The sequence below is a fragment of the Ctenocephalides felis genome, unplaced genomic scaffold (genome assembly GCF_003426905.1).
Source record: "Ctenocephalides felis isolate EL2017-DRISC unplaced genomic scaffold, ASM342690v1 CF-g0.4_SCAFFOLD_01170, whole genome shotgun sequence".
NCBI lineage: Eukaryota > Metazoa > Arthropoda > Insecta > Siphonaptera > Pulicidae > Ctenocephalides > Ctenocephalides felis.
The window spans coordinates 19,847,612-19,864,618 of NW_020537324.1; the positions used below are offsets into that span (position 1 = coordinate 19,847,612).

Genomic DNA, 17,007 nt, shown 5'->3' on the forward strand with positions numbered 1-17,007 from the left:
CACTCTTTGCTCTTTATCTCCGTAACTTCTGGACCTGCCTTTGCCAAAAAACTAATCAGCACATCTCCCTATCGATAGGAATCGAATGTTTTTTGAACCATTCAAATCGGTTGATCCGTGCGCCCGAAAACGTGGACGAAAAATTGTATCCATATACATAATACATACATACACACACACACACACACATCCATTTTTTCTGAAGTATGCCAAAATGTTCAGAAACCTTCAAACCGTCGAGAAATGTAAAAATTTTCGATTTCAATTTTTGGACGATTACAATAACTTAACCTACGGGAAGTTATGTGATAAAAATGACGAACAATTGCAAGACCATGTACTTTTACCAGTGGAAAACATTGAAGTTAAATACTTAAAATTATACCTGTATTAGTAGGAGCATTGTAGTAGCAACCGCATTTAACTTCAGCTTTATGTTGTGAACGATAGACACAGTGAGATCTAACAAATAGTGGCAATCTGGTAGCAGGACGTCGGGCAGGCGATGCGTCGCTTGTCAACCAGGCAGGAGAATTGTTTGGGTCGAGAGCGAGTTGGGCCAGTCGTAGTTCAGTCAGCCAATCTCGACGCACAGCCGGACCAGCTGTCTGAAATGTGTATGTCTCTTCTTTTCCGCCACGCGGAGCCCTGGCAATCAACTGTAGGCAGCATGAATCTAGCCATGCCATTTCCTCATCTTTTCGCTGTTTTTAAGTTAATTTGAATACACAATAATTAGACTAAGAAATGAACAAAGTAATATATGTCGTTGTATTTATTGGATAAAAAATAAATTAGAGAAAATAATTGAAGATCCGTAATTCTATCAAATTACCTGTATGGAAGACTGAATAGTTTGAAGAATACGTTTCGTAGTGTCAGGTTGTAAATCAGGATAGTTTCCTTTCAGAGTATTTACAATGGTTGCTATGCGAGATATCGCTTCATAATCGTGCATGAGAGCGTTCATTTCTCCACACAAAGAATCCGCCCCGCCGCCATCTGTACCGTTGGTTGACTTTAGCGATCCGCCCCTGTTTAGCCCTGCACAATATATGAAAAATGTATTTAAAATAAATTTAATATGGTAAAAATAATATACAGGTATTAGAATATAAAATAAAGCGTATATTTACCGGCAGTGAGTATCCGGCTTAACGTGGGACTAGCGCCTGAGTCTTGAATTTCTACATCCGCCGCTGGATGCGTCCACTTGAAAGTTAGCTTCTCCACGGCACCAAAATCAGATGAATGGCGAGGAGTTACGCTGACACACACAACTCTATCATTCAATAATAGCAATCGTCGAGGCTTAGATTTTGTTATCATTCCATTTTGATTATACTCCTGATTTGAGAGAACAAATTTATTACAAATTTGATTGAATAAGAGGCAAAGAACAATAGAACTAACTTTTATTGTTATGAATATAAGAAAAAAAAGATTAATTACCAATTGTGTAACATCATCTTCTCGGATAAGATACCGATTTCCATCGCTGAGAGAGCGAGCGTTGAGTACGCCTCCAATACGAGCCAGCGTTTCGCGGAACGCTTGGCTTTGCTCTGCTTCGCGTTTACGTTCGTTAAGCATTTCCGCTAAAGATTCGAGCTGCGTCAAAGCCAATTGCAAACTCATGCGGTCATGATGACCCTGAGGAGTATCTTTCAATAAATCCTGAAATTCAGAGAACATAATATATTATTCAATTGATATATTTCAATTTATTCTCAGTATTGTCCCGTCAATTAGTATTATCTCATCAACCTTAAAAAATAGTTTTTATATGAAAATACATTATATTTTTTCATCGAAAGACAGCAATAAGTTTCTATTAATATGAAATTGTAATGTTTCAAGTATAACATCAATTTTATATAGGCGTTACAGGGTACTTTATTATAGAATATTCAGAAGAAAAATATAAAATTAATTAAAAATTTAGGTTAATTTTTATAGAAATGTAATGAAAATAATTAAAAATAAAATAAAATCTTCGAGCGGGTTTGGAACTCCCGAGCATAGACGCAAAGATTAGAATTAGCTACCACTACCTTGCTACTGATATGAGAAAGCGCTCCATGTGTTATGTGTTCAACACGCTACTAAAATTCAAGCTTTAATTAATTTTTATAATTAAAACGCTTTTCATAGGCCTTTAATATTTCCCACGGTCAGTTTGGGCATAAAATTTACCAATATGCCACGTTATTATTATTTGCCGGTTCTCATTGTTAAAAAAAATGCCGTAATATTACAAAAATTATATTTATTTAGTGGTTAATAAATTTTAAAATATATTCATGTGCAATGTCTATTTTACCTGCAAAAACATGATGAATTGCGGGAATCTCTGCACTGGTTTCACCATAAGACCGAAGAATGACAGCCTGTCGTGAGCCGTCATTTGCTTTACTTTAAAAAAGTCTGCCAAAGCTGACTTTCTTTTAGATTCCATTTTGGCGAGTTCCATCGCCACAGAGAAATTATTAATAAAGCCACTATAGATTTCCAAAACTGTACTTTTGGAAAATGTACTAAAAAACACATCGCCTAATCGCTCATCACGATCCCAGGCACGAACACGCTCCGCTAACGCTAATCTAAACATCGAATGGCACTGTAGGATTTCAGGCAGACATAGGAATAATGTAGAAATCTTCGCTGAATTCAGTATAGGGGGGTTGCTTTCTTCCAGCGGTTTTTTATAGTCCTATACGAGAAATATAAAATATTTACTTTAAGTCATAATTTTTTCGATTCATTCGAAACAATTGATGGATCATATGGATCACTTACGTTAACAAGGCGCTGAAGAGTAGCAACATATGAATTCTCGCTATGGACTATTGACTGAACTATTAGCCGTCGCTTTCGTTGTAATTCTGTGAGACCAGGCGGCGGCGGTGGCAATGTTGGCGGAGCGGTTTTTCGCAACGGAATTTGCTGTTGCAAAGCCGTCGACGTCAACTCACTGTTAGGTGGTAAAGATCCACTGCGATTCGCGTTGTTCACACCGCTACCGCCCGACGTGGTGGACGGCGATCTTCCATAGAAAGAACCTTTGCCTCGCAAAGCTGTATTTGTTACGGGTACACTGTCTTCGTCCATCTAAATAAAATTAAATAATTAAACATCATGAGCATAAATATTAGTAATTTACTTTATATGCGTAATAAAAACAGTAATGATGTGAATATTGTCGCTAGATATACCTCCGTTAGTTGAGGCATCTTAGATGAACCATCGACAACATTGTGATTATTATTAGTTGCTGCAACAGCTGCAGCTAATGCAGCGGCTGTAATTTGCGCGTTGTTGGATGTTGTAGTGCCTCCTAAATCATATTGATGCGAAGAACCTCTTCTCATTGAAAACCATCGCGATAAGCGCCCTCCAGGCGAGCCATCGCCAGGATGAGCAGGATCTGCACCGGGTTGAGCCATTCCAGGAGAATTCAAAGATCCGTTCATAGAAGATGAACCCGATGAACCTCCGGAAGAGCGCCACAGAGTGCGAGCTTTATTCAAAGTCGATCGCAGTTGACCGCGACTAGAGCAAGAAAAGAAAAAAAATATTACTATTATTATATACACCAAATAAAAATTAAGAATATTACACATATGTGTTGAAAACTTTGCAACACATGAACTACTTTTTTATATTTTTGTAGTGAATTATTCGCATACACAAACACGCACGCGCCCACACGTTTTCGTTTAAATATAGCGAAAGCATTATTATAATGCGAAAAAAGTGAAATTACTATATTAGGTACTATAATTAATCATATATATTTAAATAAGCATTTTAGTTGTTTATTTTTAAAATCTGCATTGATGTAATCAAAAATCGATCATATGGACGAAGGGCATAGTATTTATTCGAACGTGAGTGTATCATAATAACTGCAACGCCTAACCTATGATCTTCTAAATGATTCTAATATGCTAAATTGATATGACGCGGAGTTCGCAGAACAACTTTTGAACTATTTTTTATTTTCCGAAGTAAGATACTGATTAGAATTTATATGCTAATTACTTTATATACTTTCATTGCAAAGCTGATAAAAATGTATCCAGTACATGGTGTAAATTCTCAATAAAAAATACGAAGAATTTTTATGCCGTTTACTTGAAACGGTCATCTCGACGAATATCTTTACATGTTGCAATAAATGATGTTTTCCAAATGCAATTCACATTAATTATAAAAAATATGGTGAATACCTTGTTGTTGAAGCAGCACTGCGATCGCTTTCATCGTCAGTAGAAAGTTCATGATCAGAGTTAGATCCCCAGCTGTCCTCTGAGGTATGGGTTCTGCCACCACCGGTGGGCCCTTTACGCCGCCGCCCGGTGGAGGCTCGAACCGAGGCTGACAGTGTTGTCAGAGGGTCCTCCCAGGCACCCAGATGAGGTCGTGGTTCATCTGGAATAGATATTAATATAACATTTGCGACAAAATCAATAACACACAAATATATATATATATATATATATATATATATATTAAATGGTAGAATCTTAGATTTGTGTAAATTTTGTAGAGTTTCGAACAAGAATCCAAAAGTAATAAAAAAACAAGAAAAGTTTTTTAATAAACAATTTCTTTATTTATTTATTTATTTACTGTCGACGTTTCGGAACTAGGTACGTTCCATCTTCACAGATGTCCTGAATCTTCACACCTTCATAGATGTTCTGAAGGTGGAACGTACCTAGTTCCGAAACGTCGACAGTAAATAAATAAATAAAAAAAGAAATTGTTTATAAAAAAACTTTTCTTGTATTTTATTACTTTTGGTTTCTTGTTCGAAACTCTACAATATATATATATATATATATATATATATATATATATATATATATATAAATATATATATATTAGGGTGGTCCTTAATATGGACATTTTCGAATTTCACTGCTCCCAAGGGCTCAAATGGTTCGAAATTGATAAAAAACAATTCTTTGAAAGTTTTAGCTCTTAATATTGTCTTTTAGATAGTGCGCAATTTAATCAAAGTTTTGTATGGAATTAGCATGAAAAAAATTTCAAAAATTTTGCAGAGCATCGAATTTTCAATGAAAAATGACAAATTTTCACTTTTAATTCATTTGTCGCTAAGTTATACCAAAAAAAATTTTTTTTTAATTTTCAAAATTTTTTCCATGCTATTTCCACACGAAGTTTGATTGAATTGCGCACTATCTAAAAGTTAATATCAAGAACTAAAACTTTCAGAGAATTGTTTTTTAACAATTTGGAACCATTTGAGCCCTTGGGAGCAAGGAAATTCGAAAATGTCCATATTAAGGACCACCCTAATATATAAATATATATATATATATATATATATATATATATATATAAACATATATATAAACAATATTTTAAAATAAATGTAGTATAGATTTCTTATCACTTGAAAGTGGTTACGTACACCATAAGCGCCAACCAATATTTATAAAGTTGTATGAGAAAATCGTGCAATGAATGAAACCTAGAAGCGCCGGCAGTATCGCATGTCCCGATGCATAAAATTTAACCGCCTTTCGTACTTCCTTATTATTTATCATTTCAGGGAGAGACAAGGAAAAAGTGAAAGCACTGTCTTCATATCGGCAATTACTTTATAACCATTTAAGGATATCAAACAGGTACTCCTACTTGACGATTTGCTAGTAATGCTAGATTAGAATAATATAACATTAAAATTAGTTTTTACATTTTATCCTTGCAATTTTACAACTAGTATGCGATGGAGATAAATATTCAGATCATTCAGTGGATGCCAAAAAATTGTCAAGACAGGACCAAAAGTATTTAGGTATGTCCTTAAGTACTTATTTTTATCAAGACAGCAACAATGAAATAATAAAATTGATATTAGAAAAAATGCAACTCTTGCTGGACTCAAATGGTAGTTAAAACCCAACTCACAATAAACCAGTAATTCACTTTGAACCATAGATAGGTACTTTTCACTACTAAATTATACAATATTTAATTTATTATGATTTGCATTTTTATGAATATAATTTTTTAATTTCATTGTTAATTATTTTATTAACTGGTTTTGTGTGTTTATAAATATCCCTTTTTTGTAAACAACGTTGTTAAATAGCACTTAATAAATAATTTACAAAAATTTTGATTTATGTACTATTTATTATAAGATCGTCATCAAGCTTTATTTCGAATTGAAAATAATAGGTGCTTCAGACATAAGAAATTTCTCTATAGTATAGAAAATATACCTAACTAGTATTTGTTTCAAGATTAAATAGTAAAGATAAAAAAGTGAATTTATAAATATTTTTCCTTCTACACCCAGCCTCGAGCAAATCAACTATTATCGATTTTGCGATCAGCAATAAATGTAAATTGATATGGAAACGGTAGGATTTCTAGTATTATTGAATTGATTTTCTCTTACGTTACATTGCTGTTCAGCAACCTATTGAAATCCATGTTATGATAATGAACACATTTATAAGCCCTCTCTAGATCGAGTTTCACCTGAGAAAACACCTGCGCTCGTAGGAAGTTTATATTTTCGAATAAATGCACTTTCATTAGCTATTTGATTATTTAGTATTGCAAAAGATACATGAAAGTTTCTGATGTTATGGCAATTTGTATTGATAATAATTATAGCATTTATAACTATGTTGTTCAAGTTAAAATCATAAATATACAATAGTAGCTCATAATGATCGGCTTGAGATTCTCTTTAATAAATTGACAAAATAAATAATTATGAAAGCCTGAAAACCTTATTTTCCTATAAAACCACTGCAGCTGGAAATATTTTGAATTACCACCGATGATAAAAAAAAAATGTTGCAAGTATAAATAGTAAAACATCAGAATGCGAACTAACATAATTATTGAAAACATTTGTACTAAACTTTGTAAGGACATAAAATAATTACCATAACAATATGATTATAATTTCTATATATTAATTTCAGAGAGATAAATCTTCATGTCAGCAATCAAAATGATATGTTATATAATCTTAAGTAAAAATATGACATCGCTACTACTTGATATCACTACTGCTAGCCTAGGTAGGTATCGAACTCGGATCAAGTGAATGCTAAACCACGTTCTTACTACGAAGCCCATATAACTATCAAAGATATAAAATTCAAAACTGCTTTCAAGTATACCACTATTTAAAATACAAATATTTGTTATCGTAAATATTGTATTTACATTTACAAACAATGTAAAAACAAGAAGAAAATTTAAGAACATTAAGTATTTAAGAATGAAAAAAAAATCTCAAACTTGTTTGTAGATAGATAATAAATCCGGAATGCAATTTATTCAAGCGAAAAGATGGTGAATATTCATAAACAAATAGCATTATGTATCAACAAAATATAAACAGAAAAGTATATCATTTGAACAATTTTTTTAATATGGTATTTGAAAGACTCGATGAAGTATGATTTTAAATACAATACCAAAAATGTATTAAATGAATTATGAATTAAACTTAATATGATTTATTACTGAATTAATTATCGCATTCTCTTATTTTTTTTTTGAATTATTATATTTATCTGTAGTAAAAATAAATAAAATATTTATTAATATTAATAGTAGTCGTAACAGTAGATTAATATAAGACATACTAGTACTAGCATATCAATTTTTCTAATTAAATTATTTTAACCTCTTGAATTGAAGTCAATTGTGAAACTTTTAATTTTACATAAGTAAGAATTAAGAATGAGACGAATTGATTTACAAAATACTTTAGGGAAAATTCGGTGTACAAATTAATTATCGATGGAAAAAGTACCCATACATAATACCAAAGTGTGAATGAAGAATATTTAATGAGATTTTTGCAGAAATTATTTGCATAAAAATTAGGGTTTGATCATTGGATATAATGTTATTAATTTGGATTCAAGTTTTGATGCTCTCTATTCTTGTAAATATCTTATAGTTTAGGATCAAATACTAGACAATCAAGGATTAAATATCAATCAATTATTGTACTTTTCAGTTTAGCCTGCGCATTAATATAATTATGTACTCGTCTCAATTGTTAAGTCAACATAAATTATCAATACATCCCAAATTCGCGATTCCGAAAATCTTAAATACTGTTCTGGCTTTTTCTGTAGTCAAGCGTCGTCATGAATATTAGATGATGCTAAAACGTTATGGATGTTAAATTTAAATATTCAAGAAGTTTTAATACAAAATAGAATTTCCACGCAATGTGCTACAGTATTTGCGATAAGCAGGAAAAAGACAATGGCATTTGAATTTAAGAAGATAATTCAAAATGATCAGAAAATAATTTTGTAATTGATTTACTACATTAGAGCATCACACACTCAAACCACTCAAAAGAAATTTTTATATACTGATTTATACAAACATTAGTAAATATTCATTTACATTGATAAATAATTATGCCTACTGGAAAATGCAATTTAATGCAAATGAATTAGCTACATTTTCTACAAAATTTACTCCAATATTTACAAGCATTGCATATAGGTACGCACCATTACTATCAAAAATTATTAATATTTTTTTATACAATTGGTATCTAATAGAAAAGAAAGCATTCGAAGCTGTACATAACAGTTCTTATTTGTTTAAAAATTTACTTGAATTTTTCACATATAATTATGTACATTCGCGAAACTAGAGCTAGAGAAGGTGAAATATTACCAAATGATTTCTATTCGGAATTCTCTTCTCCTGAGCCGTTTTTTTAATGTGTAACAGTTTTTTTATTATATCACATACGAAAGTAAAAATACCATTTTATTGGAAATATCTATATAAGAGAAAAATTAAAGCGATGAACAAATTTTTGTTATTAAAATTGCATGCGGAATATAATGACACTAGAAGCCTGGAATAGAATTTCTTGAGATCGCAGGAGATGCTAATTATTAACAAACTTGTCATGTATATGTACTTGTATGTATATATTATTGCATTTGCATAGTTAAATTGCAAATTAAATGTAAAATATGTTAACAATCGGTAGACAAATGTACGGACATTGATCATATTTATTTAATCATATAAGATAGTAACGAAGTATGAGGGTTGATGTACTCCTTATTAAAAGTATGATGTACTGTGTGAAATTATTAAATATTTAAGTGTGAAATTGATCTTTATATCAACGTTGTTAACAAGATTTAGTTCATTTGATAGCATAAATGAACGAATATAATTTTCACGGTGGAATATGATTTACGGTGCGAGAGTGTGTACAAGAATTCTTAATTATCTCCCTAAAACGCAGCCCAGTTTCGCCAAAAATAAAGTCTTGAGGAAAATTTTCGGTATTTTAATTGATGCTTCCATTGAGGAACAGAATAATGGTTGAAGTAGCAAATGCCATGAAAGCTATATATATTCAAAACAAAACATTAACATAAATTCTTAAAGGATTTGTTTCATTATTTCGTGATGAAAATATTTTTTAAACATAGAATTTCATAAAAAAAAGTCTATATAAAAAGATGCAGTAGGAGGCAAAATTTGTGATATAATAACAATGTAAATGTAAAATTTCTATGCAAGCAAATATTACACAGTGAGTAATTGATGCCAGCAATTTACATATTTTAGCATCTTTACGCGTTCGCATAATTTTGCACGGCAATGCTAATAGTCTTGGCACAGAATAACGAGCTCAACTTATTCAAATGAGAAATAGACTTATGTTAAAATTCCTTTATAAGAACGTTAGTATTTTGACTTACATTCATTGCAATATATTAAATTTCATTTAATATCAAACCAAAATTTTGATAATAATAAAAATTAACGAATGAGTTGATAAAATTTTAGGAAATAAAAAACTAATTTAAATAAATTTACGGACGCGGCATTAAATATCATATTTCTACAATAATTGTAAGGTGAAAATGATTCTACTATTGCTAAATAACAATGCAAAATATAATGGTTGAAGTGTACTAAATGGGCTTCCCCGTGGCCTAGTAGTTAAAGCTTCAGATTTCGAATCTGGAGTTTGAGAACCGCCTCGCCTTTTATATATGATATATACAAAATATAAAGTACACTAAATTACTAAAAACTAAATGACATACTTGGACTTATTACATTAAAAATGATTGAAAATCAAATATAAATTATTTGCATTGCTTGTATATAGGGAGAAGTCCCGTAACGCCGGACGGCCCAAACACCGGACACTCTGTTTAATACATATTATTTAAGCGAGTATAAATCTTTTTATTTCAAAATAAAAGTGAAGGGGGCATGGGGGGCACGCACAATGTCTGTCTCTTAGTACCGGACATTGATATTTTTGTGAGAATTTACGTAATTTATTCCAATTATTAAATTTTGTTCTGTCTGAGTGCTAACGGTCACAACATACCCTCATTTTTCGTATTTCCTAGTCAAAGAATAAAAATCTTATGATGAATGCTCCAGCTGAGAGCATCGGTAAATAGTGATTTTTTTGCAATATCTAAGAACATTCGTCTACATGTGCAAATATAGGCCACTGTTTAAAATCATATTTTTTGTTACCAAAGTTTGATTGATAGTATTAATAACTTTTTAGCTAAGATCTAACAGAAATCTTAATTTAATAATTATTTCGTAAAATATTTTTTTATTTATTTATTTATTTATTTAAATATATAGCCCACAAATTTCTCCAAGAGGAAATACAATTATTTTACATAATGAATAACAATTAAAATATATACAAAATTACAATATATAGTTAGTAACATAAAATGCTTAAGATAAAATTACATATAATGCAGAATGTAACAATATTATTTATAAACAGAATAAGAAAATAATGAGATATTTGAAAAGAAAATAAAAAGGAAAATAAAATTTATAAATAACCTTAGGTGTCCGCCACTAGGGGACTTCTAAATAAATCTTGGAGCTGATATGAAAATGATTACAATTTGTTAATGTTAATTAGGGGCTGTCCATTAATATCGTGAGTTTGAAGCATGTTTTACCTTCCCCCATCCAACATTCAAAAAGGTGCAAAATTAAAAAAAATATATATATATACTGCAACCTCTTGTAATGTTTCTTGTTTTTTTTTTGTCGACCGCTATTTTAGCCTCACGTAGATAATGTAAGGCTCCTAATATTTTTTTATTTATTCCATATTATATAACAATCAGAATTATTTACAGGCCTTATGAGTTATATGGCTAAATGAGAGTTTAAAGAAAAAAAATGGTTAGTTCTTAGAAAATGATTTGAGAATAATGAGAAAGAGAAATCACATTCAATTTCTCCACTTCAAATAAAATTAGTAATATAAATGATATTTGAGATTTCGATATGGTTATTACCATTCATTATTAACACTATTATAGCTAAAAGCTTTCATTAGTTGAACAACGCTTTCGACTAACTACACAAACTAATAGACGTCCTAACATCTCAAATCAAATTACTTCATGTCCATCAATATGTCAATGTATGAGCCTTGGAGTGGATATCTAGATTTCTCTACACTCGAAACTCTAAGCAAAGAAGAAGTTGTTCGTTTCGTTATTGATGGAAATTTTTATTACGACAGACATGACGAAACTCGAAGAATTGTGAGTGATATCGAATTTACTCCTTGGAGAATTCGCAAAAACCCGGCAACGAGAGAAGATCACGCCTTCCCAAACCCCTCGCATCGACCTTGAGACAGATAGTCAGTCCGTGACCTTAGAGAGAATCACACAAAAACATACGAACGCTCGAACGCGATGGAATGGATGCATAGTATTACATGGCAACCCATCCATTACGACATTTCGGTACTAAAAGGCACCCATTCTTAACCTACTCGCACCCTCCAAGAGACACAAGACACGCGCCAAGTAGAGTAAACTATATACGTACAGAGTGAGGAGTTTTATTTCAAAAGTTGGGAGTCAGAGTTGGGAAAATTAGAAAACTAGTATAATTATTTTTGTTACTTCTACAATGTTACGTTTATAAAACAATATGCCCACTTTGAAGTTTATAGCAATGTATTTATACCATATTTTATGGTAAAAATTTGTCAAAATTACACAGGTCCATAAAAAAGTGGTCTGTTTTGCATGTGCGACATATGTTTTCCAATGCAGTTTTTGCGGCTGAACTAGTATAACTAGATCTGGGAACTTGTCTTTTTTTTAATATCCAATTTTTTACTATTTGACCCCAAATTTTGACTTTAGGTTCGTATCTCAAGTCAAAATTTGAGGTCACATGTCAAAAAATTGACAAAATAAAAAAAAGACAAGATCTCAGATCTAGTTATACTTCTGCGTGATACTTCAAATAATTTCTATAATCTAAATTGCAAAAAAAAATTCCTAATGTAGCTTTTTTACTTTAAATGATTATTGAGTATCACTTTGCCGTCCGCACGTCTTGTAAAAATTTATTCGCTTGGCGCCGGTAGTGCTAATTTGTTATCACTTTGCTTGTCCCCGCCCATTCTGGATATTATCGAAAAATTACAAATTTTTAGGTCTTACTAAAGTTGACGGGTGTAACATTTTGTTATCTAAATTAAAACACCAACAGGATGGAAAGATTTCTGCCACTGGCCAAAGGACGATATTGTGCTCATGACACCACTGTGGTGTCGCCGGCTGTTGAGCGCTAGTTCGCGCCCGACACCACTGTGGTGTCGCCGGACGGCATAGTGGTATTAGTCGTTTGAATGATCTATCAAGTTTTTTTTATAGAAAACATCAGCAATTTGCAGATTATGGGCAATGGAAACATGCTTAATATTTGCAAATAATTGTTGAATTACACAAAAGAAATTTAACAAATCATTTAAGTGACTACACAATAGTCATTTAAGATAAAAAGGGCGAAAAGACGACAGAAATTATAAGATTTGAACTATCATTCAAAGATATTGGCTTTTTTTTTTAATTTAAAATTAATTTAAATCCATTTGACCCCCTATTTTGACTTTAGATTCGTGTTTAGCGATAGAAACTACATTACAAATTTCAAATGAAAAAAAATTAAAAAAAAACGACAAAATCTTTTATCTAATAATTCTCTGCATGATACTTACCAATGGAAAATATATGCCGCACACCCAATACCAATGCCTTTTTTATTTTGTTCACCTGTGTTATTAGTGAAAGTAACAATTTAATTTACTAAAAAATGTATGGCAAGTATATTTGTCAACCACAGAAAACTGATTAATAAACAATGCATTGACAACACTTTGACTAAAACTAAAATAACGACTAATTTTTATTTATATTATAAAAAAGATAAATTTGCTAATTTGATAATATTATTTCTTTGTTCTTACGTTTGCATTGAACACTAATGTACCAACTACCCCTACCAAAATAACGACTACCCTTTATTCTTATTATAAAAAATAGATACATTTACAAAATATAATAAAATTGATAATATTAGATTTGATAATATATAATTTATATCATCATATACCTTAAATTTGGCAAAGCTTTTACAACCTATGTCGATCTATAACAGTTTAAAAAAATCACAACAAAAAATAAAGAAAATAGGTTGACTAATGCATTGTCTATTTAATCCATAAGTATTGGCATAAACTGAGCAAAAATTGTTTATGTTTCTAAATCGTTATGATATAATGCACAGTATTAGTGAGAATTTATGACGCACTGTTACATTGATAAATTTTATTGCAATTTAGATTATTTTAGCTCAAAGCGAATGAGTAGAGGAATTTGTTGAGCATGTGGTTCAAATGCGTCATGACAAAAATAGTGAAATTTATATAAACATTTTGATGAACAAGTTAATAGGTAGATAATTTCGGAATAAATAATTTATAATGTATTTAAGTGATTCGAATATCTGCCTTTGTTTATTTTACGTTTGGCAAGATAAATTAAGTTTAGCATGAGAAAGACTAAATAATTGATGTTTGTGTATCGAATAGCAACTGCATGAGTTCTATGTAATAATAGACTAAAACATAGAATAAAACCGTATAAAAACATTAGTCATATGTTTATTATTAATAGACTATTGTATTGTTTGTAGATTGCTGTTAACTATTTATAAATTTCTATTGGGTTTATAAATCTGTGTTTCAATGTCATGATTAATTGCATTAATCACATTCCAAATTAAGCTATAATAAAACTTTGCAATAAAACATTCTACTAAGATCAAAATAGTATTACACATAAAAATAAATCGTAATTTAAAATGAATAAAAATCAGTTTCCTAATAATGAACTTTGCAGTTCTTGAAGTCGGATTATTATGTGCCATCACATTTTTAAAAAAATCTATTAAATTTCAGAAATAATAAATCAAAATTAAACTTGCCTTTGACTATTAGTAATTATATTCAATTCTATATATCTCTAAGCTCTGATTGATTATCATTAGAATGGTCTTTGCTCCCAGGGGCTCAATTGTCTCCAAATTGATAAAAAATAATCCTCTAAAAGTTTTAAGCATTAATATTAATTTTAAAATAGTCCGCACTCCAACCAAAGTTGATTCTTCTTCCTAAGTAAATACTTATTTTATAAAATTCAATGTTTGTTGTAATTTTTTATTTATGATCAAAATAAGCAAATACAATGCTATTCTCAAAATTTTGATTCACTTGTCGCTAAGTTATGTAATTCTAAAAAACCAATAGAATTTTACCCATGTTATTTTCATAAGAAACTATGGCTGGAGTGCGGACGAAAGTTAATATTAAGATATAAACTGTCAGATTTTTTTTTATCAATTTGGAAGTATTTGAGCGCCTGGTAGCAATAAAATTGGAAAACATCCATATTAAGGACCACCCTAATATATATAAAAAAGTATATCTATATATATAAAAAAAAGGATCGCTTAAGTTAGAACACTTATAACTCACGAACGGCTGAACCGATTTAGATGAGAATTGGCAGGGAGGTAGTTTAGAACCAGGAGAAACATATGTGATGCTTTTTGTCGCATTTTTCATTCCAATTCAAAATTAATTATTTATAAGCTATCCATTTAATTAATGACATTTACTTTCAATTGTCAACTGTCATTCGGTGATTTTGTATTGATACAAATACATTAATATGCATTTTTAATCACCACTTTTGAAAAATTATTACGCGAATAATATATAATACATTTTTTAATAACCACAGAAAATTATTACGAAGTGGCAAGTAAATTAATTCTTAAAAATAGCAAGCGATGCGATGATTTCTATAGAAAGTGTATAAAACTTCCAGTTTGATTGTATTGACAAAAAATAGACAAACTAATGGGGTTTATTGTTTTGATAATACCTCATTGTATAAAGCATTCAAACAACACATCCTTATATACTTAAAGTATTAATATTTTTGATTCTCTAGAAATTGTTTAGAATATACCTTACTTAGCAAAACAACGTTTGCCGGGTCAGCTAGTATATATATATATATATATATATATATATATATATATGCATTTGTATTAGAGTTTGTGGTATTCAATTGCTTTCCTCTCAATCTCTAATAAATTGCAGATTGATATCGTATTAGTATATTATAGCTGCTCTCATAAAAATAAAGAGAATATGTTCGAAAGAACGTCATAATAAAAAAAGTAATGATAAAAGTCAATTTATAGCGCTATATTTCTTTATATTGACCATTAGAACCCAGTGATGTGCAGAATGCAGTTTAATCAGCTAATGGTATTTTATTATAACAACAACAACGCAATCACAGCGTGAGACAAATTCTTGGTTACACCATTTTGCATTTTGCATCCCGACCTTGTAGAACTAGAATTTCATTAAAGGCACTTAAACAATTTTATCTGTACCCATAAAATCGATTATTAGCTCATAATTTGGACTTTTCCACCGACCTAGTAGTCCTACAAATCAATAATTACAATTAATTGCCACAAACAAGTGAAGAATTCACGAAATTAAAAATAGTACCAGCATCATTAAATATTTAAAGAAGACATTTGGGGTATATTGAAATGACGTATTCGGTTCTACGTCATTGAAAAGACGTCACAATGAACCTCCTGTAAATACCAAGGACAACTCAATAGACGAAACGTAATTAGGTCTTATTTATAATTCATGACGATTGACAATGTTTTACGTTGTAGAAGTCTCCATGTTTCACGAATGTTTCTGCTTGCTTATAGTAGATTGTTTTTTTTTAGTAAATCTTAGATAATGGATTTTACTTTGAACTTTTGCAATGGTATAAAAAATAAATGTTTATTTCTAATCCATTTTGGTTGAGGTTCCGGATTGGCAGAAACTGTTCCGGATCTAAACCTTGCGTCCGGAATTTTATAGAAGCAATATTCGTCCCAGATTAAGGTTTTTGTCTCAGATTGTTCCGAATTTAATATTGTCTTATAACAATGTTTAATTTCAGATAATATTTTCACGAAATTAGAACCGAAATAAACTGAACATATCCAAATACATTACTTGAAGCTATCACTAAAAATTTGCAGAAGCAAAATTAACTTAAGCAAAAAAGAACATAATTCAGACAAATGTAAAAAGTTTTATACTAAATGATTTTTATTTAAACTAGTGGGCGCTTGGCATCGTGCCTTAAGGCAAATTGCTGGAACTTCCCGTACCAAAAATTATTTTTTTTAAATCTCTATAAAATACCTGATAATTTGATGTGCATATGTCTAATGTTCATTTTTGACCGTCAAATGGCTCATTTTTTTAACTGCCCGTAGGGTAAGTTATAGTAATGGGCCGAAAATCGGAATTGGAAATTTTTACATTTCTCGACGTTTTGAAGGTTTCTGAACATTTTGGCATACCTCAGAAAAAATGGATGTGTGTGTGTGTGTATGTATGTATGGATACAATTTTTCGTCCACGTTTTCGGTTACGAAAGATAAAGAGCAAAGAGTGCAGAAAATAGAAATCGAGTTTTTGACAGAACGGAGCATCCGATTTAAATGATCTAAAAAACATTCAATTAGTAATGATTGGGAGAA

At 30.6% G+C, this 17,007-nt stretch overlaps 1 protein-coding gene across 1 annotated transcript in view; it reads right to left on the bottom strand.

The window, feature by feature from the left end:
• Positions 1-365: 365 nt before the first annotated feature.
• LOC113366972 (rho guanine nucleotide exchange factor 10-like) overlaps positions 366-17,007 on the bottom strand; it is a 99,170-nt gene continuing 82,528 nt past the window's right edge. Inside the window, exons 2-9 of the mRNA XM_026608610.1 lie at positions 4,233-4,434; positions 3,216-3,552; positions 2,800-3,111; positions 2,324-2,713; positions 1,453-1,677; positions 1,137-1,347; positions 836-1,044; positions 366-704 (exon numbers count right to left, since the gene is read on the bottom strand). Coding sequence (XP_026464395.1) covers positions 366-704; positions 836-1,044; positions 1,137-1,347; positions 1,453-1,677; positions 2,324-2,713; positions 2,800-3,111; positions 3,216-3,552; positions 4,233-4,434 — 2,225 coding nt within the window. The remainder of the gene's footprint in view (positions 705-835; positions 1,045-1,136; positions 1,348-1,452; positions 1,678-2,323; positions 2,714-2,799; positions 3,112-3,215; positions 3,553-4,232; positions 4,435-17,007) is intronic.